This window comes from Sus scrofa, chromosome 11, assembly GCF_054392235.1.
Source record: "Sus scrofa isolate SSC_HxYL_T2T_F1_AM1 chromosome 11, Sscrofa_HxYL_maternal_Yorkshire_Landrace_v2.0, whole genome shotgun sequence".
Classification (NCBI taxonomy): Eukaryota; Metazoa; Chordata; class Mammalia; order Artiodactyla; family Suidae; genus Sus; species Sus scrofa.
In genome coordinates this window covers 58,542,956-58,565,927 of record NC_139393.1, presented here as the reverse complement: position 1 = coordinate 58,565,927, position 22,972 = coordinate 58,542,956, and the positions used below count along the sequence as shown (strand labels likewise).

Below are 22,972 nucleotides of genomic sequence, written 5' to 3'. Positions count from 1 at the left end.
ATAAAAATTGAGAAGATAGCATGTTTACGCAAAATACAGAAATGAGATAATAACTAAGCTCTGAGTTGAATAATTAGATGGTGTTAAATAACATGCTTTTATAACTAAGAAACAGGTATTTATACTACAAATAACTACAATAAAAATAAATTTTTTTTTCTTTTTAGGGCAACACCTGTGGCTTATGGCAGTTCCCAAGCTAAGGGTGGACTATGCCACAGCAACAGCAACATCAGTCTGCGACCGAGAGAAACATAGGTCTGAGACCGATGCCACAGCTCACCACTATGCCGATCCTGAATCCACTGGGCAAAGCCAGGGATCAAACCCACATCCTCATGGATATTAGGTGGGTTCATGAGCCACAAAAGGAACTCCTTAAATTATTTCTTTTCCAATTAAAATGTGTTACAAGACATAGCCATGAAAGGAATTAATGTTTATGCTACTCTTTTTGTTTAAAAAAAAAGTGGGAAGCCTTATTACCATACAGCATTATCAGTTCAACTAAAACTAAGGAAAAAAATTAAGGTTCACTAGACTAATAGTATAAAACAGAATTATTTGTAGCCAAAGTGTTCATTTTATTTTCATCCTATTTCACATCACATCTAACTATAAATTGTAACTAAAACCACAAGATATAAATATTGCATATATGTTAATTAGCTAGTTGCCAACTTGAATATAATTCAGTAACTCTAAAGAGAAAAAATATAACTGCCTGCCTATCCACTCACACAATTCTAAGTGGTTATCTACTTCTATTTTCAGCAAATGAAATGAAAGCCAGAACGGAAGAAAGAAACCATTTCAAAATAGAGGAGAAGTTCCCATCTTGGTGCAGTGGAAACAAATCTGACTAGGAACCATGAAGTTGTAGGTTCGATCCTGGGTCTCGCTTAGTGGGTTAAGGATCCAGCATTGCTGTGGCTGTGGTGTAGGCGGCAGCTGCAGCTCTGATTTGACCCCTACCTGGGAACCTCCACATGCCAAGGTGTGGCCCTAAAAAGTTAAAAAAAAAAAAAAGAGGAAAAGGAATTTTCAGACTCAAAAGTTATCCAACCTCAGAAAGTATCTACTTTCAATATTTCCTCCTCTTTTTTTTTTTTTTTTTTTTTTTTTTTTGTCTTTTTAGGGCCTCACTTGAAGCATATGGAAGTTCCCAGGCTAGAGACTGAATCGGAGCTACAGCTGCCGGCCTATACCACAGCCACAGCCACACGAGATCTGAGCCACGTCTTCGGCCTACACCACAGCCCACCACAATGCCAGATCCTTAACCCACTGAGCAAGGTCAGGGATCAAACCCACATCCTCATGGTCAGGTTCATTACCACTGAGCCAGGAGGGGAACTCCTATTTTCCATATGTTCTATTTTTTAAGTTGAATGTGGTACTTTAAATAAGTAAAATTCCTCAGTTTTATTATCAAAATTAACTTTACAGTTAAAATAAATTACATCAGCACTCTATAAAAGAAGGTAGGAAATCTTAATCATTTCACCAGGTTGAGGACAGAAATTAACTGTATCAAAATCTAATAAATTTACTTACTTGACTATCGGGTTTCCAAAACTGATTTTTACTTTAAACAGTTGAGTGTCATAATATTATTTACTGAGTGTACTATGTGCCAATCCCCGTGTTAAGAATTGAAATAATAAAGACTATAATGAAGACTTCTCTCAAGTAGTTAAGTCTACTTTATAAAGTCAAATAATAAATTAAGAATGTTGCAAAATGTTTAAAAAATATTATTTAGGTTTCTGGTCTTCTGATTACTTTCCATTCCCCACAAATAAGATAAACTTTCATACTTTTGAGTTTCAAATCACTGTTCCAGTTGCTGGGACTACTTCTGTTTCCAACCCTTCCTCCTGCTTAAAAGACACTTAAGTGCAAGTCCTCTGCTCCAAAAGCAGAATTTATCATTTCATTACACACACTCCTGTAGTTCCAAGTGGACGTGCAGCATTTCACATACAAAAACACATTTAACTCAACCTAACACTGTAAATCAACTGTACGTCAATAAAAAATAAAAAACCATATTAAACTTGAAATATGCTTATATACCTCTATGCAGTCAGCATCTAGAATAACAACTACAATACAAAGTCACCTGATAGGTGTTTAATAAGTTCTAGGGTTTGTATTACAACATATGATCGAGTGGTTCAATATCCAGAGCAATTTCCATTTTAAACAAGGTAGACACATGCTGATAATATTTGCCTTTCTTCACTGTCTTATGTTGTTCTAAATATACACATAGCCAATATACCCCCCAAAATATTTTGGAAATGAAAGAACACTTACTGAAAAATGCCAGCATGAAAATCCCATCATTACCCACTCTGAGCTGGTCTGCATCACTGAAGTCATCTCTTGGTGGACATTCTTCCTCCTGAATCTGTAAAACTTATAACATTAGAATAGCTCACTCAACTAAATACAACTTTATTATCTTAAGTGTAAAGATAAAAATTTAAATAAATTCTAATGTCCTCAATTCACCATGCAGACAAAATGAGATGATAAGTACAATGTCTGGCACATAATAATCTCAAAAAATATTAGCAGGTATTAATTTATCATGGGTACCCTCAAAAAGAGTAAGTGTGAAAGTAAATTAAAAAGTTAAAAGTCGAATAACATCAAAGTAAGACAGATGTGACACTGCTGCATTAGCGTCAAAGAGAAAACGGATTTTTCATAATCAGTGTTGGACTCTGAATTGGCACAACCTCTATGGTTGGCAATTTGGCAACATTCGCCGCAAGTGAGGCCCTAAAAAGCAAAAACAAAACAAAAACAAAAACAAACAAAAAAAAAGAAATATTCTGTATAAATATACACATACATTCTCACTTATAAGAAATGATGTATTAAAGACGGTGGTTAACATGCCTGCCATAAGAGTTAAAAATGAGACAATCTAAATGCCCATCCACAGTAGACTACGGCCAGGAGATTATTCTCTGAGATTCTTTCACGCTTCTGTGTGTCTTCCAGGCAGAGGCAATGGCAGCCTTTTTTCTGTACTACGTTTTCAAAGGAGTTTATAGTAGACAGCTTTGGGAGAGAGAAGTAGTATCTTGTTCCACATTAGAGATAAAGGCATGCCTACTGACCATTAGAAAATACTAGGTTCCCTAAACTCAGGGTTCCACACTGTATCGCTTGGCCCTCTCTGAGTTGACCTGTGGGACCCGAGGCTTGGGAAACTGGTATGAGAAAAAGCTAACACCCTGGCGGCTACTACTGCTGTGAATAATACAGTTTCTGTCTCTGACCCAGCAGTCTCACAGTTTCAGCAATCTTCTGTGGACATCCATAAAACTATGACAAACTAATCGATTAGTCTGCAAGTAAAGTAAAATCTCAGACCTACATTTATGATTCTTGTGGCCAATGAAATAAATTATTGTATATCTAAGACAATGAAATTCAAAAAGCAGGAGTTCCCATCGTGGCACAGTGGTTAACGAATCCAGCTAGGAACCATGAGGTTTTGGGTTCAGTCCCGGGCATCGCTCAGTGGGTTAACGATCCAGCAATGCCATGAACTGTGGTGTAGGTCACAAGCACGGCTTGGATCTGGCATTGCTGTGTCTCTGGCGTAGGCCGGCAGCTACAGCTCCAATTGGACCCCTAGCCTGGGAACCTCCATATGCCGTGGGAGCAGCCCTAGAAAAGCCCCCCCCAAAAAAATTAAAATTCAAAAACCAGCAGAAAAATGTTGAAATTAAATAGAACAAAAAAGTTTGCAACAGTCTAATGAAATATATTAAGTGAAAATCATTTGTATAGTGCAACATTGTTTTGTACAAAAATAATACAAAAACATACTAGGAGCTTCTGCTAATGGGTTAAGAATCTGATTGCAGAAGTTCCCATCGTGTCTCAGCATAAACAAATCTGACTAGTATCCATGAGGATGCAGGTTCGATCTCTGGCCTCATTCAGTGGGTTAATGACCCAGCATTGCCATGAGCTGTGGTGTAGGTCACAGATGCAGCTCAGATCCCACATTGCTACAGCTGCAGTGTAGGCCAGCAGCTACAGCTCCGATTCAACTCCTAGCCTGGGAACCTCCATATGCCGTGGATGTAGCCCTAAAAAGACAAAAAATAAAAAGAATCCGACCACAGCAGCTTGGGTCACTGTGCAGGAATGGATTTGATCCCCAGCCCAGCACAGTCACAGTTGTGGCTAGGATTCAATCCCCGGCCCAGGAATTTCCATATGCCATGGGTTCAGCCAGAATAAATAATAATATACAGAAAGATTAATAGAGTTGCTTGTGAATATAGAGAAACTTCTCTGAAAGTACATACAAAGTCTGTATCACTGACTGCCTCCAATATTCAACAAATATTGAAAGAGCCTTCTATTCTACATCAGACTTTGATTCCTGGGACTTGGCATACTGAAAGTACATAAAACAAAGATGCTTCTTTTCTGAAATCTATATTCCAGTGGTGGGGTCAACAACAAAGATGTAATAAATAAGATGTTTATATAATTATTAAAAGATGTAAATGCTCTGCAAAAAAAAAAGTAAGTAAAGGATGTTTAGAAATGCCAAGAGGTTAAGAGTTACAGTTTTAATAAGTGTCATTAAGATGACACTGAGCAAAGACTTACAGGAGAGGTAAGAGAGTTAGCTATGCAGATGTCTCACGAGTGTTTCAAGCAGGTGTTTCAGGCAGAGGGATGAGCCAGTGGCAAGGTCCTGAGATAGACTGATAGGTGGCGTGTTACAGAATAGCAGAGGTGAACATGGTTGAACCAGAGTGAGCAAGAGAGAAAGGAGGAATAAGGCTACAGAGTCCACTGAAAGACTGAACTATACTGAGTGAAGTGGAAGTTCTGATCAAATGAGTGACATGACCTGACTTACAAATACATTATTTCATGCTACACATACACAGTCTCAGCTGGGTATTAATGTTTCAATTTTGTGTTAGTACACACAGAGGCTCAGAGAAGCCAAGTGCCCTGTCCAAGATCACATAGTTAGGTCAAGGCAAGACATGAATCCAGAATCCCAACGTTCTTTCCATCCAATGCCAGTAGTCTCACTACTTATGTTGCCTTCCTGGAAGAAAAAGACTTTCAAAACCATATTGCTCGTTATTTAAGCACAAAGATCTCTTAAACTCTGCAGTCATACATCTGAGGCAACCCCCTTATGGTCAGTTTAATAACTGGCAATAATTAAATATATAGTAATAATTTTTATATAACCTCAAGCTAATTCCAGAAATAATATAAAGCACAGTATGAGCCCCCAAACCACTGTTTGTATGATGGCACAAATATAAATATTACATAAAACTTCTGAACATAACAATCCAAGAGATTTTATCATAGGACATCGTTTCTAAAAAGAGAGAAGACATATTCACAAAGATGTCCTTTACAACATGAACACTGGGAAACACAAACACACTTGAAAAGAATCTCACTGTTCACTAGAGAAGAATGGCCGCTGTATTATAGCATATTGATTCCATGGAATTTCATTCAACCTTCAAAATAACAAAAAACATTTGCCAAAAAACATTTAAAAAATAAAAGATGGTATCTATGCAATAATTTCAACACTAAACACTGATTTATAAACCCTAAAATTGGTTTTAAAAATATTTTTAAATAAAGAGCTGCAATAGAACTGTGGTATTTCTTCTAATTTCTCACACTGGCTAATTTAAAGAAAGCATCCATTAACTTAATTAACTGTTATTTATTAAACAACAAGGATGTGCCAGATAATAGCTAGGTAACAAATACAAACACAAAGGTCCTTATCTTGGAGTTGTTCACAATTTAGCAAGTGCTGGTTTTTATGTCAAAAGACAAGTTACTTACACACAATTTTAAACAAGGTGCAAAAAATAAATAAATAAACCCTATCCACTATATGATTATAAGACTAAGTAATAAGCCATGTTCTAAAAGTTTATAAAACAAACTGTGAAATCCAAATATTTCTCAAGTATTCACTAAAAATGGGTTGACTACAGTAAATCTACTGAATCATCACATAATCATACTTGCAACCCCACACATCTGAAATAAGAAATACTAGAAAACACTACTGTTTCTAAGTCTCCTCACTATCTATGTTCCCCCAATGAGACTGGATTTAAGAAATAAACTTTGGAGTTCCCATCGTGGCTCAGTGGTTAACGAATCCCACTAGGAACCATGAGGTTGCGGGTTCGATCCCTGGCCTTGCTCAGTGGGTTAAGGATCCGGCGTTGCTGTGAGCCGTGGAGTAGGTCACAGACGTGGCTCAGATCCCGAGTTGCTGTGGCTGTGGTGTAGGCCAGCGGCTGCAGCTCCAATTCGACCTCTAGCCTGGGAACCTCCACATGCCGCAGGAGCGGCCTTAGAAAAGGCAAAAAGACAAAAAAAAAAAAAGACAGACCTTTGCCATTTCCAAGGTCCCTAGGGAGACAGACGCTCCCTGAGAAGAGCAGTTACTGTCCTACTTCTCTGAAAGTGGGTGCAGATACACACAACGCACGTGCAAGTATATATGCAATAAGCAATCTGGAGTTGGTTTTGGTAAAATTAAAAAAAAAAACTCCACATCTTATAGTCTATCCTCCTTCCTTATGAGTCCCCTTCTCAGTCTCAAAAATCCTTAATAAATGAGTTATATTCACATCACTATCTTAACAGGGCCCTACTTTCCTCCTCAGAGGGAAAAGGCATAAATAATAAATGTGAGGTTTACTGATGTGCCCAAAACTCTGATGATGACGTTTAACTCTGTGTGTGCTGGAGAAGGATGGGCAGTGGGAGCAGGAGCGGAGAGGGCTGAGGCTGATGACAGAAGCCCATCCAGGGAAACCGCTCACCTGCCAGATAATCTTCTCGCCGGGCTCTGGCCTGATGACAGCACAAGAACACCACACATACAAACACCTTCCTCTCCCCCTGCCCCTCCAGCTTTCCTGTGTCAAGTGATACTTCTGTCTTCTGCCTGAACAAAATGGGATGAATCCAGGATTTGAAATAACATCTCTAAAGTCTAAAGCAAAGAAAAAAGTAACAAACTCTAGTCCTGCTTGCAGCCTACATTAAAATGTAAATAATTTCCACCTTTCACCTGGCTATAGAACAGCACACACACATCTCATTGACTCTCCATCATGGGGGCAGCCAATCCCTTCACCAGGGCAAGAAATAACAAATACGTGCATCGCTGGTTCTCTTACTAAGACAGGAAGATGAGGGAGAAAGGGCGGTGGAATCCTTAACTATCATTCCCAAACCCTAGGGTGGAATGTGTTAAAAGGACCAAAAAAAAAAAAAAAAAAAAAAAAAAAAGTGATTTGAGAAACATAATTTTGTAGGCCTTGTAACTTACTTCTCTGTTTTTAACCTACCTTGAGTTCATTGGCAGGGTCCCAGGACTGTCTATGCTAACATATAAAAAATAATTTATTATAGTTATGAACCAAAGAATTAAACTACATAAGGATAGAAATAAGGACACCAGAGTTCCCGTCGTGGCTCAGTGGTTAACGAACCTGACTAGTAACCATGAGGTTGTGGGTTCGATCCCTGGCTTTGCTCAGTGGGTTAAGGATCTGGCGTTGCAGTGGCTGTGGTGTAGAGTGGCAGCTGTAGCTCCAATTCAACGCCTAGCCTGGGAACCTCCATATGCCACGAATGCGGCCCTAAAAAGAAAAAAGACAAAAAAAAAAAAAGAAGAAGAAAGAAGGACACTGACAGTAAAGAGTCGATGGGGTGAAAGCCAGCACTTGAGATCCCTGAAATCAAGATTTAGGAAGTGGTAAATCTTTGGTAAAAGGTGCTATCTAGCACGACCACCAGTTAAGACAGGGGCAGGGGAAGATCAATAGAAAGAGAAAGAGAAACAGAAAAGAGGAGGTTAAGGAATCCAGAAAGTGAATTTAACTAGGAGAGTGCCAATTTCACCACAAAATGATGATACAAATAAGCAGTAGTAGAGAAAATACTTAAAAAAAAAATACACAGAGAACGATTTTTGATATTACAAAATGTCTGTAACTGTTACTACAAATAATATTCTCAGAGGGAAATGATAGCGCTGTCTTACTCTTTGAGATGTTTCTGCTGCTGCGGCTGCTATGGCAGCAGCTTTGGCCTTCTCAGCTTCATCATACGTAGGAAGGGAGGTAGCAACACTGTAGGGAGGTGGCACAGGATAAAAGTCACTGTAAACTTCTGTATCTGAAGAAAAGGATTTAAAAGAAGATAACCATTAAGACAAAGTCATATCATTTTTTTATAGCCAAAATATAATTTAATGATTTATAAAACATCACTGAAGACTATTACTGCTATCTGTAGTCCTGTTATAAGCTATATCACACACAAATTACTACTACATTATTTACATTATTTTAGTCTTATATTTATTATCAAGAGAAAACTCATATGTATCATCTAAAGGCTGATACACAAAACATTACCATTAGGAATGAGATTCTGAAAACCTGTGCAAGACAAGGAGGTAAGAAACTCACCATATATGAGCATCCTCTATGTGCCTATTGCTATGCTCAAATAATTTCTCTTGCCCATAATCCCTCAGTCGAATAGTAAAAACAGCAGGAATAATAGTAAGGAACACTGATATGGTACGAGCCATATACTATAGCCCTTCTATATACATTAACCTTAGCAAGTCTGAGGTGCAGAAAAGTTAAGTGCTTTGCCCAGTATCACACAACCAGTAAGCGGCAGAACCCAGGGATTTCCTGACTCCACATATTTTGTACTAATAATCTATAAGAGCTTAACTTTTGTATGGCAGCTTTAGCAACTCCTAAGCAAACTTAAAGATTAATTCTATTTCACTCTTGTCCCTTTCTCTCACATTTTGCCCACATCGACCTAGTTCTTTAGATTTTTTTTAATAAAGAATTTCTCCCTCCCCAATTTTTAAGCTATTTTTGAAATATGATCTCCAGGAATGCATTACAATATTAAGTTCAGACTGCTTATTTTTTAAAAACTGCATTACACTTATTGCTCACTTGGTATAAGTAAAATAATTCATACAGGTCAATCAACAGATTAGTCTTATGCTAGAATCACTGATATAAAAAGCAGGTAGATTCTAAAAAGTAGTATAGGAATTCCCATTGTGGCTCAGCAGTTAATGAACCCGACTAGTATCCATGAGAACATGGGTTTGATCCCTGGCCTCACTCAGTGAGTTAGGATCCAGCATTGCCATGAGCTGTGGTGTAGGTTGCAGAGGTGGCTCAGATCTAATGTTGCTGTGGCTGTGGTGTAGGCCGGCAGCTGTAGCTCCGATTCAACTCCTTGCCTGGGAACCTCCATACGCCTCAGTGCAGCCCGAAAAAAAAAAAAAAAAAAAGACCAAATGATTCATTTCCAACAAACTAAAGGCAGCAGATGTGACACTGTGACTTTTGAGGCAATGTCATAACAGGTGACACAGATTCCATTCAGAATGCTTGTTCCTGGAATCCAGCCTCCACTCAGCAAAGAGCTCAGATAAAACAAGAGGCCATACAGTTGTTCTGGCCAAGAGCCTCAGCGCAGGCTGAAGCTAAAGCCTCATCAATTACCAAACATGGAAAAAGGAAGCCTGCAAATGCCTCCAGTCCAGTTACCACCAGACAACAATCACATGAGACCTGAGGAGAGAACTTCATTATGGAGCCCAGTTCACCCCCTAAACCATGAGAATTAATAATAATAAGCATTTGTTATTTTATTCTATCAGGTTTGAGGTAATGTGTTATACAGCAACAACAGTAGCCACAACAAAGAGACTGCAGTTTCACTCATAGCATCTTCCATCATATAGTGATTAACTTAGCGTTACTGGGAAAATACAAATTGTGGCCAGAGAAACAGATAAGGGTAGTTCTTTTGAATGACCTGAAAGGATGAGATGAAGAGTAGGCAGGCAGCAATCACTGCCTTACATTCAAAAATTATTACCATGTCTGCAATAACATTACATGCAACATACACCCTTCACCCACTCACATACACCACATCCCCACTCATATTCATCATTAATAACACTTTGTTTTATGGCTGTATCAGTAAATACATATGCATACACGAATGGGTGTATTTATACATGCATGTGTGTATGTATACATGCGCATGAATACATATGTGTGTATGTGTGTATTTATTCCTTCCAAAAGTTATACAGCTAATCCACTGGGAATGGATTCTAGTAAGCATAAAAAGGTTTAAAGAGGAGTTTCTGTCGTGGCGCAGTGGTTAATGAATCCAACTAGGAACCATGAGGTTACCAGTTCGATCCCTGGCCTTGCTCAGTGGGTTAAGGATCCGGCATTGCCATGAGCCGTGGTGTAGGTCACAGACGAGGCTCAGATCTGGCGTTGCTGTGCCTGTGGTGTAGGCCAGAGGGAACTGCTCCAATGAGACCTCTAGCCTGGGAACCTCCACATGCCGTGGGTGCAGTCCTAGAAAAAAAGACCAAAAAAAAGTTTAAAAAGCTACTTTTTTTTCCTTTTTTTAATTGGAGTGTAGTTGATTTGCAATGTTGTGTTAATTTCTTATATACAGCTAAGTGATTCAGTTATACCCATATACACATATTCTTTTTCATGTTCTTTTTCCACTATGTTTTGTTATAGAATAATGAGTACAGTTCCCTGTGCTATACAGTAGGACTTTGTTGTTTATCTATTTTGAATATAGTACTTTTATCTGATAATCCCAAACTCCTAATTTATCCCTCCCCACTCCCCTTTCCCCTTTGGTAATCATTAGTTTGTTTTCTTTCTTTTTTTTTTTTTTGTCTTTTTTTGCCTTTTCTAGGGCCGTTCCAGAACCTCATTGTTCCTAGTTGGATTCATTAACCACTGCACCACAATCATTAGTTTGTTTTCTATGTCTGTGAGTATGTTTATGCATTCATAAATTTATTTGCATCATATTTTAGCTTTCAAAAATACATGATATATGGTATTCATCTTTTTAAGAGCTACACTTTTAAATTAATTTTTAAAACAACAATGAGAAAAGTAATGTATGAAGTACATCTTTGGAAAAAAAATCTTTAAAAAAAAAACACAAAAAACATAAAGTGGCTCAGCAGGTTAAGGATCTGGCATCGTCACTGCTGTGGCTCTGGTTACAGCTATGGTTTGGGTTCAATCCCTCGCCCAGGAACTTCCACACGCAGCAGACACGGCCAAAAGACCCCCATAAAACCAAAGACGTCCATTAACAGACTTGATAATTACTAAAATCACACTAGCAAAAAAAACAAAAACAAAAACGAAAAGCATTACTAGCTGCTTTATATTGAAAAGGGCAATACCTGAAGTTGTAGGTACTTCCACGGTAATACTACTATAAGGTGGAGGAGAAGAGTCAGCCTCAAGTCCTGATGCTGAAGAAGCAGCCTGCATGGTCTGTGGTACTGGGTCTGAAGTTGATGGCTGCTCTACTGCAGATGATTCTGAATTATCCTCTTCATTGTGAAGCTAGAGGAGCAAAGCAAAAAGAAAACAGTAAAAGAAAAAATGTGAATCAAAGTTTTCAGGCAAAGAATCATTTTTTAGCTAAAAACAAGGTAAAATAGCATTACAACGAAAGATTAACAAAAAAAGACTAACAACAACAAAAAAAATTTTTGGCCATGCCCCACGGCACACAGAAGCTCCCAAGCCAGGGATCGAACTTGTGCCACAGCAGTGACCCAAGCCAGAGCAGCGAGAGCACCAAATTCTTAACCTCCAGGATATCAGGGAATTCCAGAAGAACAAAAAATTAAAAGTTGAGAACTTTGAAAGTTTCTTTACAGTATGATCAAGTTCAAATTGTTAGGAATCCATAGAGGAGAAAAAAATCATGATTACAAATAGATTCAAGTTCACTCAGTTCTACAATAAATATTGTCTACCATGTACCAATCACTGTGTACTGCAAAGTAAACCTCCTAATACAACCACAATACCATTTCTAGTACACTAGTATCTAAATAACTGGAAATGTAAACTGAATTAATGAAATGGAATAATAATACATAAACATTCTCAAAATGTGAAAAACTCTAAGGCTTCCCAAGTATCACATATAAAAATGTGCATGAAATGTTGAAAAAATGTTTTTCATTACATCAAATTTACTTAAAGTTCAATAAGTGCCAAATAATATATTGAGATCTTTAATCATTTAATTCATTTAACCCTCACAACAAACCTGTAAGATAAAGACTGTTAAACTGTTATCCCCATTTGAAAGATTGAAATAAAAAAACAAAACAAAACAACTTTGGATGTGTAGAGACTTAGAATAATTTGCCAAACATCACAACAGCTTAGACAGGTAAGGCCACAAATCAGAGCAGTGTGAGTGTATACCTCTTACTTTATAGTTGTGGGGGGGGGAAAGAAAGAAAGAAAGGAAGGAAGAAAGTAAGTAAGTTAGGAAGGAAGGAGGAACGAAGCAAGGAAGGAAAAAAATTTTGTCACAGGGCAAACCTGCGTGTTGTGATATAATGAAACAAACGTGCATTTTGGATTTTAGAAAGAAGAACATGCAAATTGTTACTTCACTTTCTAGGAGTTTCAATAAATTTATTTTCTTTGTACCTCAGTGTCTCCACATCTAATTTCTAAATGTAGCCAAAATCCTCCCAGAATTGTAAAATAATATTTGGAAATCGTCTAGCATAATGCCTAACACACAAAAGCATTTAACAAATACTAGTTTCACCCTTCTTCCTTGAATTTAATATACTTATTTCATAAACTCAGAAACAGAAATTAGTGTGGTGCTCTCTGTCAGTTCAATAAGCAGTCACTCATTTGTCTCTAAAGAATTTTTTTAAATATGCAAAATGAGTAGTTCCCATTGTGGTTCAGCAAGTTAAGAACCTGAGGATCCATGAGGACTTGAGTTGGATCCCTGGCTCGCTCAGTGGGTTAAGGATCTGGCATTGCCACAAGCTGCAGTGTAGGTTGTAGATGCAGCTCAGATCAAGCATTGCTGTGACTCTGGTGTAGGCCAGCAGCTGCAGCTCTAAACCAACACCTAGCCTGGGAACTTCCATATGCAGCAGGTACCACCCTGAAAGAATAAATAAACAAATAAATAAATAACAAAATAAAATATGCAAAGCAAAAGAGGACATCAATTTACTTCATTGTTTTTTATGTGTCTTTTTAAGTCATCATACTAGCAAAACACTTTTCAGAGTTCAAAAATGTATCACAACTTTTAACAAACCAGTATAAACAAGCCTAAAATCATCTCAAATTAAGAAGATAACCTTTTGCATAACACTGTGGACAAAAAAATGTTGCCTGCCATTCCAGTAAACAACAAATGTTGCCCATCATGGACCCAGCAGCTACTGCAGTCAACCCCAGATGGTGCACCCTGACAAAAACAAGATACTGGCCCTAGATAGTTAAGATGCATGTTTAAAGAATAAATTTGGAGTTTCTGTCCTGGCTCAGCAGAAACAAATATGAGTGGCATCCATGAGGACACAGGTTCGATCCCTGGCCTCTATCAGTGGGTTAAGGAGCCGGCATTGCCATGAGCTGTTAGTGTAGGGTGCAGATGCGGCTCAGATCCAGTGTTGCTGTGGCTGTGGTGTAGGCCAGCAGGTACAGCTCTGATTCAACCCCTAGCCTGGGAACCTCCATATGCCACAAGTGCAGCCCTAAAAAAAAAAAAAAAAAAAAAAAGACAAACACACACACAAAAGTTAAGAATAAATTCAATGAGCCCAGACTCTTGCATCTCCCCATACACAGAAAAGTACTAAAGTCATTAACTTAAGACGTCTGTTTTTATAGAGTTCCTGTTGTGGTTCAGCGGGCTAAGAACCCAGTGTAGTGTCCATGAGGATGCGGGTTCCATCCCTGGCCTCCCTCACTGGGTTAAGGATCTGGTGTTGCTGCAAGCTGTAGCATAGGTCACAGCTATGGCTTGAATACAGTGTTACTGTGGAGTAGGCTCGCAGCTGCACCTGCACTTCAACCCCTAGCTGGGAACTTCCATTTAAAAGTCTATTTTTTTGCAATTAGCAGTAAACTTCTGATGCTCTACTACTTCCCCTCCCCCAACCCCAGAAAAAACTGCTATATATCCTGGCTCCTCCCTCACCTGTTCAGAGCAGTTCCTCAGAACTATCTAAGAGGTTATCTCCTAGGCTATAGTCCTCACAGAAGGTTCCCGGATAAAACACAACTCACTATTTAGGTTGCAATTTTTTCTTCAGTTGACAGCACCAAAGTTTATATAATAAAAGCTACTCACAGAAACTGAATTTGAAGGTCAAATAAACATAAAGTCAACTCTGTATAAGCTTTTATGTATATTTACTTGCAGCATTTTTCCAAGTGGTCACTACATGAGCACCCTCTTGACTAGCGACTCTGCCCTGGTGTCCATAAAGCATCCTCTACTCCCAATACAAGGCACCCAGGAGAATTCCCAACGTAACTATCTTTTTTTTTTGCTTTTTTTTAGGGCCACACTTGCAGCATATGGAGGTTCCCAGGCTAGGGGTCTCATCGGAGTTGTAGCTGCCGACTTGCACCACAGCCACAGCCACAGCCACAGCCACACCGGATATCGGAGCTGCATCTGCAACCTACACCACAGCTCACAGCAACACGGGACCAGGGATCGAATCCACAACCTCATGATTTCTAGTCAGGTTCGTTAGCCACTGAGCCACGACAGGAACTCCTGAACTTAGTCATCTTTGACCACTTTTAAGAATAAAAATATCGGATGAGCAAGTTAAGGTAAATAAAGGTAGAGATATATAATTAGCAATGGTGTCTATTTCCTAATATAGCATGTAAGTACGCTTAGTATATATTTTGTAATTAATGTTACTAAACAAATAATAGTGAAGATGTCAAAAAGAGAAATCCACTTTTCCATATCTACTAATTTATTTATTTATTTATTTTTGCTTTTTAGGGCCAAACTGACGGCATATGGAAGTTCCCAGGCTAGGGGTCAAATTGGAGCTGCAGCTGCCAGCCTACACCACAGCCACAACAACACAGGATCCTATACATATTACTTCATTCTATCTTAAGGTGATAAAATATTAAAGTAATAACTGGAAGCTTTGCTTCTGAGAAGCTAGAGGCCTCAGTGAATGTTTTCTAAACACACCAAGATGAGAATGCATGGATGTGCTATCAAGTGTGGTTCAGCGAAAGGTGCCCAGAGGAAGGGCCTGGCAGGTTAGCCGGAAGTATGGGCTTTTCGACATTTTCCTTCACACTTCTTTTTTTCTTCTTTCTGCTTCAATTTGGGCACTGGTCAGAATTACAGAAGAACTGTAAGATTAGGGCGAGAGGCGGGGGGGATTCCTAAAGTTTTTTTAAAAATAAGTTTCTAAAGAGCTAATATATTTTGTATACGACCATACTCTGACTATACTTAGTTCCAGGGGACAAAACTATAAAGAGTTGGTAGTAGCAAGGAGATAAATTCCAGCTCAATTAAATACAAAACAAAAAAAGAAAACTTTAAAATTTTTAAATTAGAACTTTTTAATTTTTAGAGTACTAACTTTTCTATGGAGCAACAAACCCCTTCAGGCAGATTTTGGATGACTATCTGGCAAGACTGCTGTATAACTAGGATGACCATACAGCCAGTTTTCTCAGGACAGTCCCACTTTACCTCTGTTGTGCCAGGGCCCCATTCAGTTTAGCATTTTTTTCCACCCCTTTCATTCTCAAAAAAAGAATATGGTTGGTCAACCTACATATAATGGTTTTTTTTTTGTTTTTTTTTTTTTTTTTGGTCACAGCATGTTGCAACTTGATATAGGATCTCAGTTCCCAGACCAGGAATTGAGCCCAGGCTGCAGTGGTGAAAATGCCACGTCCTAACCACTAGACCACCAGGGAACTGCCATGGGATTCTTGCCCTTTGTACAAAAATAGTAGATGACAAAGTAACTCTAAGATAATATGACTGTAGAAAAAAACCCTGGGAGTCTCTGTCATTCAATGTTGCCTTATCTAAGACCTGATTCAGAGAAGCAAACAGATAAAGGCTGCAATAAAATCAATCTGCAGAGTTAAGTACTCATTTCAGTCCCCCAAGAACAAAGTGAGCTCCGTTATCTATGCTCCTAAGGATATGGTGCTTCTGCAGACAGTCTGTGTTCTAAACCAACAGCTCAGAAGACAGGTTCCCACAAAATACTGGTGTTTATTTAGCAAATGGAACTAGATTTTCTACCAACAAAACTGAACTACAGCAGTCTTCCTCATGTGCACACATAACATGAAGCAAATTAACAGAATCTTCTTAATTTTAGGTTTATTCTCCCCCAGTTTTTTTCCACTAAACTTTTGCTGTGTCTGGATACCTTTCCGCTAATGAGAGCTAGCCTATGATAAAGCAATGATCAGGAAATGATACAAATGATTAGGAAAGTGGGCATAAGCAACAAGTAGATGCTAAAGGAAAAACTGCAAGCTGGCAAACTGTGCCTAACTTTCAGCTTCTTCTTTTGAAAATACAGAAGTTTGTTTGCAGTTTTATATTTCATAATATAATATAGGCATATTTCTGCTGGTATAAGTGTTTCTTGTTAGTATGAAAGAACATCATTATTTCACGGGGTTCCACAAAGAGCACCATGAGCTTCAGGTGCCTGAATAAGTTTGCAAAACAACTCTTAAAAACCAAGTGTTCTCAGATATTTTATCAAAACATGACTAAGTGTCTTTTAAATGAAAAGGGTTTTTATTTCAGGTTGAAACTGCTATTACCTGCTCATGATACATCAACTGAAAGGTGCAAAAGAGTATTACAGTATAACTGAATTTTTTAAATAATAAGAGAGAGATTATTTGTGTAATATCTATAAGCAATCAATACTTCTAGAAGAATACACAAGAAACAGCAAAGAGCTACAGGTTGGGAAGAAAGACATTTCATCATTCTCTACTATTTGAATTTTTACCCTAAATATAAATTAATTTGAATCTTTAAATTTTTAATAAATAAAACCAAAATGCAATAAAAATAAGACCTCTAATTTCTGGTTTGGCATGTCTCATAAGCAACAATGTAAAGTAAACACCATGTCCTAAGATAAGGAGGATTTCTGCACATAAAATGTAATAATATCATTATAATAGCTCCCCTGGGTACACACAATTTTCTATTGAAAATGAAACAATCTGAAACTGTAACCACACAAAAAATATATTTGAAGAATCCAAATGAGAAACTGTACCTTTTTTTTTTTAAGGGAAAGATAAAGAGAGGGATAATTAATAGGGAACAGAGTGATTAAAGAATACAAGACCAAATTTATACAGCCACACTAGGCAGTTTTCCTGAGCTTTTGACTTGGATATCCATTCACTAATTTATTTCATTAATTTATCCATTCTTTTTTTTTTTTTTTTTTTTTTTTTTTTGTCTTTTTGCCATTTCTTGGGCCACTCCCGCAGCATATGGAGGTTCCCAGGCTAGGGGTCAAATCACAGCTATAGCTGCTGGCCTACGCCAGAGCCACAGCAGCGCAGGATCAGCGCCTCATCTGTGACCTACACCACAGCTCACAGAAAGGCCGGATCCTTAACCCACTGAGCAAGGGCAGGGATCGAACCTGAAACCTCATGGTTCCTAGTCAGATTCGTTAACCACTGCGTCACCAAGGGAACACCAATCCATTCATTTTTTAAAAACATATTTTTTAAAAGGGCTCTAGGTTCTGTATGTTCAAGTCTTTCACTCCTATCATACTGCACTGCCTAGCTGACTTCTACACAGTTTAGGTCTTAGCTTAAAAATCAGGTTCTCAAGGAGTTCTCATTGTGGCACAGCAGAACAAACCTGACTACTGTCCATGAGGATGAGGGTTCAATACCTGGCCTTGCTCAGTGGGCTAAGGATCCGGCATTGAAAGACACAGCTCGAATCTGGCATGACTATGGCTGTGGGTAGGCCAGCAGCTGCAGCTCCAATTCAACTCCTCGCCTGGGAACTTCCATATGCTGTACGTGTAGCCCTAAAAAGCAAAAAAAAAAAAAAAAAAAAAAAATAGTTCCCAAGAAAGCCTTTCCTATCTCCTAAAAGTAGATTAGGACTCTGATGTAATCATAAAGCACACTGTTCTTCCAAGCACTTATCATAATAGCAATTATTTATGTAATCATTCATTTACAATCTGTTTTCCTGCTGAAGTAAGAGCTCTACAAAAGTGGAGGCTGTTGAACACTGAGAAAACAAAAGTAAGCTCCAAAGTATTTGGGTTCAGCCTTGCTTAAAATGAAAACAAAACGTAATATAGGTCACCAGCAATAAGAGCATAAAATTGAAAGAAATAACCTTGCTTTTAGTCTCCAACTGCTAGTTATTACCTTAGTAAGTGAAAAGAAAGAGAGCATATTTATATCCCAAAGACCTCCAAGGAACAAAGAAACCAAACAGATGGGATAAAAATCTTATATAAATATCTATTTTCAAAAGAATTCAGCCTCCAGTTAAATTCCTTTTTATATGCTAAAACCACAATGTAAATATGCTAGATCCTAAGATTCTCTCTTTGAAAACAAAGCACTCTATATGGTACACTCATTACTCATGTTCACAGTCCTTTAATTAAATGACAAATACTTGATCTTATTCTTACATTTTTCTATCAACAGAAAGGTACTCATTTCAAAATTCTCTTCAGCTTACTCAGATCTTACCTAAGGAAATACATGTTTACAAATCTGCCATACAATTATGCCTCTTTAGCAATAGGTCAGTATGTTCTTAATATATTATTAACAGATTATTAACAGCTTGCTGATCTCATAGTCCAAGGGGAGAAAAAGAGAGAAAAGAATAAAAAAATTTTGAGTGCTGGAAAGCTTCTCCTGCTTTCTTTCATCTAAGCTTCTCTCAATCTAGCTCACATCAATTTAGCATGAAAAGACCATAATGTATGTCATAAATGCCTACATCATTTCATCACAGAAAATGTTCAGCCTCAGCCTCACCTTTTGTGGCTTTATATTAAAATATATGTTACATGTAACACATTTTAAGTTTACTTTTACAAGACGGCATTTTTCAAATCTGGCCATTACCTTGGGTTTTTGTCTCTCCACAATCCAAGCAACTTTCTGAGATATACTTACCACCGACTACGCTGTGGTCTTAAGCAAGTAGGTTATCCACTGCAGATGTGTGATTGTCTCCCTAAAATCCCATCATCCCCCTCTCATTACAGATTCATAGTCATTTGGGTGGGATTGAAACCACCATATTCCAAGACTAGACCCTGACTCTCTACATCGGTCAAGACAATTATCTCTTTTGGCACAGCAACTGCTTCCCAATCAGCGCAGGGTGCCTGAGTCAAAGGGGGGCAATAAAATAAGCTAAGATTATCCACTTGGAGGATATACAAAACTGCTGTGAAGGAGCTCCCGTTGTGGCTCAGCGGTAAGGAACTTGATTAGGATACACGGGGACACACGGGATTCGATCCCTGACCTCCCTCAGTGGGTTAAGGATCCGGTTGCTGTGAGCTGTGGTGTAGGTCACAGACGTGGCTTGAATCTGGCATTGCTGTGGCTGTGATGTAGGTTGGCAGCTGGGACTTCAATTCAACCCCCAGCCTGGGAACTTGCATATGCCACAGATGCAGCCCTAAAAAGACCAAAAAACAAAACAAAACAAAAAACAAACAAAATAACAAAACCTGCTGTGGAAATGATGCAGAGTAATTCCAGTGTTTAAGATTTCTTTAAGTGGCTCAGGGACTATACCACAGAAACCCCAATGGAGAAGATGCCCCTATGCATTTTTTAAAAGCAGAAGAAATTTTCAATGATAATATTTGATCTATAAAACTATTCAAATCATGAGTTTTCAAAATAGTCTAATGCTCAGAGTTCCCTGGTGGCTCAGCAGGTTAAGGACCTGGTACTGTCACTACTGTGGCGCAGGTTCAATAACTGGCCAACTTCATGCTGCAAGTGAGCAAAAAAAAAAGCCCAATTCTCTGATTTTTACAAGCTAACATACTGGTATTTGTAAAGAAAAAAGTGTTGTCTGCCATTCCAATTCTACAAGGATCATGTCATTAGTCACCAAAGGGGCCCAGAGACAGTACACCCTGAGGGGAATTCAGGATGGAGAAAAACAGGAAACATTCCTTGCTTTGGATATACTGGCTTTAGACAGTTAAGATACATATCTAAGAAAACATTTCAAATGCCCTCAGACTCTTATATCTTCCCATACACAGAAAAGCACTAAAATCATTAGCTTCAGCTGTCTGGGGTTTTTTTTTTGTGATTAGCAGCAACCTTTTCATGTTTGACTACATGTTTTTTATTCCCAGCAAATAATGTTCATATATATTCTGGTTCCTCCCTGACCTCTTCCAAGCAGTTTCTCAGAGCTGAGAGGCTACCTCTCTCAGGCTGCAGTTCTCAGTAAGGTTCCCAAATAAAACTGAACTCACAACATTTACATTGTGTGCTTTTATTTCAGTCAACATATCCTATCCAATATAAGCAATGATAAATATAATGACAATGGCAACTGTACAGAAGGTTCCTTTCTATTTCCTTAATCAAATTAAATAAGAAACCTTTGACAGATTCTCCACAAAGTTTCTTATTTGCATGCACCCAAAATAAGTCAGCAAATGTGGTAATTAGTGAAGTTTTTTAAAAAGCAGAATTGGCTAAGGAGTATACCTCATAATAAAGAAGTGAAATCTCAGAGATTAAAGTATAGTAACAGTATTTAAATAGAGATCATCGGACCTGAAATCAAGTCCCCTTTCAGCAATCAAAATCTTGAGCGTTCAAGAGATTTTAAAAGCAAAACTATTCAAGTATGAAAAACAAGGGCTTGTAAATTCTAATTGCCAACCATTTCCTTCCAGGAAACGACCAGTTGTGAGTTTGTGCTGTGCTTCATGAGGCCCTCCAAGCTTGCAGACTCTTTAATTGGATCTGGGAACGCTATTACCTTCCCAGGCAGATCATAAACTTCTGAAATTTAGGAAGCATGCTTTATTCATCGTAGTATCCTCTAAAACAGGTAGCAGGGTTTAGGGCATCAAGTAAATTTCACATTAAATATGCAATCCTCTAAGCTTCCCAGAGTTTTTCTACCAAGAGGCAGGAGAGCTTGGTCAAGTAAAGGATGTGTTTGTTACTGGTTACAGTTTCCTCGGTTCCTGTCTCTCCATAACAAAGCATTGGAAAGGCAGACGTTTTACAAATTTATTAAAGTGAAAGTACATTTTCAGAGAGGGAGAGAGGACTCATGTGCACGGAGGTTAAAAAGAGGGCCTGACTGACTCTGCAATAGTCTGTATACCCCACAATGCGACCTGAGTGGAGACCCAATTTGATCTTATGATTGGTTTGGGGCAGGACACCTTATTTGCATGAGGAACAGGTTATGTGGTGGGCGGGTGAGGAATGGGTGACATTCCTTCTCGAGTAGGAAGTGAGCAGCCCCAGCTGATCAAGGTGGCGAAAGGGGCATTACAATGAGACATGGCCAGAGGCTTTGGGGTTTAATCTCCTTCAATTGGACTTGAAGCCTGTAACACACTGAACGTCTTAAGATCGATAATCATACATTTTATATTTTTACACATGGTAGAAATTTGAAATATTGAATCATTCAACTTTTGCAGGCCATCACCATAACTTAATAAACAAATATTTGTCCCTGAAAGCTTACTAAATTAAACTAACGGTATTTTCCCAAAACCACAGATAAATGAATTAATACATCCTAAACAAGAACATAAATTCCAATCCCACATCACCCAAGTTTTTAGAATAATTACTTTAGGAGTTCCCGTCATGGCGCAGTAGTTAATGAATCCGACTAGGAACCATGAGGTTGCGGGTTCGGTCCCTGCCCTTGCTCAGTGGGTTAATGATCCAGTGTTGCCGTGAGCTGTGGTGTAGGTCGCAGACGCAGCTCGGATCTCGCGTTGCTGTGGCTCTGGCGTAGGCCAGTGGCTACAGCTCCGATTAGACCCCTAGCCTGGGAACCTCCATATGCCACAGAAGTGGCCCAAAGAAACAGCAAAAAGACAAAAAAAAAAAAAAAAAAAGAATAATTACTTTAGAGACAGTCTTGCCACAGCTAGACAAGACAGTGAACAGTAAAGAAAGTCACAAACATCACAAGGAGCTATCCTCTCCCACCACAAAATCAAAAAGTAGTTTACTATTAAAGAATATAAATATAAAAACCAAAAACCAGTCATGAAAAGGGGTGATCTTTTGATACAAGTTAACAGACATGAAAACTCCAGGGGAAAAAAGATAAGAAATAATGAAATACTCAGAAAGGAACATAAATGACTTAAAAGTAAATATTGCTAATAATTAAAGAAGCAAAAATCATGTTAGGATGGAGCAGAATTTCAACTACTGCTAGTAAGAGTATAAATTCACTCAATCACCTTGAAGAACAATTTAGCAATTCTAGTAAGGCTGAAGGTGTGCAGGACCCAGTAATTTCACTTCTAGATGCCAATACTAGAAAACTCTCACATAAAGAGGCATGTACAAGAATGTTCATGGAAGCATTATTTTTAATAGTGAGATGCTGAAAACAACTGTCTGGTCAGCATGAAATGAATAAAAATATCATTCCACAATTTATACAACACAATTTTAAACTGATGAATATATTTATATTAATCATTATAGATAAATCTTTGAAACATGCTAAAAGAATAAAGCAAGCTGAGAAAGTATAAAATAGTAAAATACTGTAACAAATACATTTTCACATAATCTAAAACTGAAATATCTGGGAGTTCCCCTTGTAGCTCAGCAGAAACAAATCCGACTAGTAGCCATGAAGATGCGGGTTCAATCCCTGGCCTCACTCAGTGGGTTAAAGATCCTGCGTCACCATGAGCTATGGTGTAGGTCTCAGACTCGGC

At 38.2% G+C, this 22,972-nt stretch overlaps 1 protein-coding gene and 3 long non-coding RNA genes across 6 annotated transcripts in view; 2 read left to right on the top strand and 2 right to left on the bottom strand.

Moving 5' to 3' along the window:
* NDFIP2 (Nedd4 family interacting protein 2) overlaps positions 1 to 22,972 on the bottom strand; it is a 64,573-nt gene that overhangs the window by 15,366 nt on the left and 26,235 nt on the right. For 2 of the 3 annotated variants that reach the window (XM_001926577.6, XM_084982069.1), the window contains 3 exons: positions 11,354 to 11,519; positions 8,108 to 8,241; positions 2,323 to 2,416 (listed from right to left, as the gene is read on the bottom strand). In XM_001926577.6, coding sequence (XP_001926612.2) covers positions 2,323 to 2,416; positions 8,108 to 8,241; positions 11,354 to 11,519 — 394 coding nt within the window. Of the gene's footprint in view, positions 1 to 2,322; positions 3,663 to 7,672; positions 8,242 to 11,353; positions 11,520 to 22,972 lie in introns of all 3 variants that reach the window. The other variant, XR_014819673.1, reaches the window with a different exon arrangement.
* On the top strand, positions 151 to 3,664 carry LOC146398649 (uncharacterized). The gene is made up of 2 exons (XR_014819688.1): positions 151 to 905; positions 1,302 to 3,664. It is a non-coding gene; the product is annotated as an uncharacterized LOC146398649 (long non-coding RNA).
* On the top strand, positions 15,794 to 20,488 carry LOC146398648 (uncharacterized). Its single transcript, XR_014819689.1, has 3 exons — positions 15,794 to 17,501; positions 18,089 to 19,479; positions 19,951 to 20,488. It is a non-coding gene; the product is annotated as an uncharacterized LOC146398648 (long non-coding RNA).
* On the bottom strand, positions 16,378 to 21,911 carry LOC146398647 (uncharacterized). Its single transcript, XR_014819690.1, has 2 exons — positions 19,122 to 21,911; positions 16,378 to 17,474 (listed from the first exon to the last, which is right to left on the bottom strand). It is a non-coding gene; the product is annotated as an uncharacterized LOC146398647 (long non-coding RNA).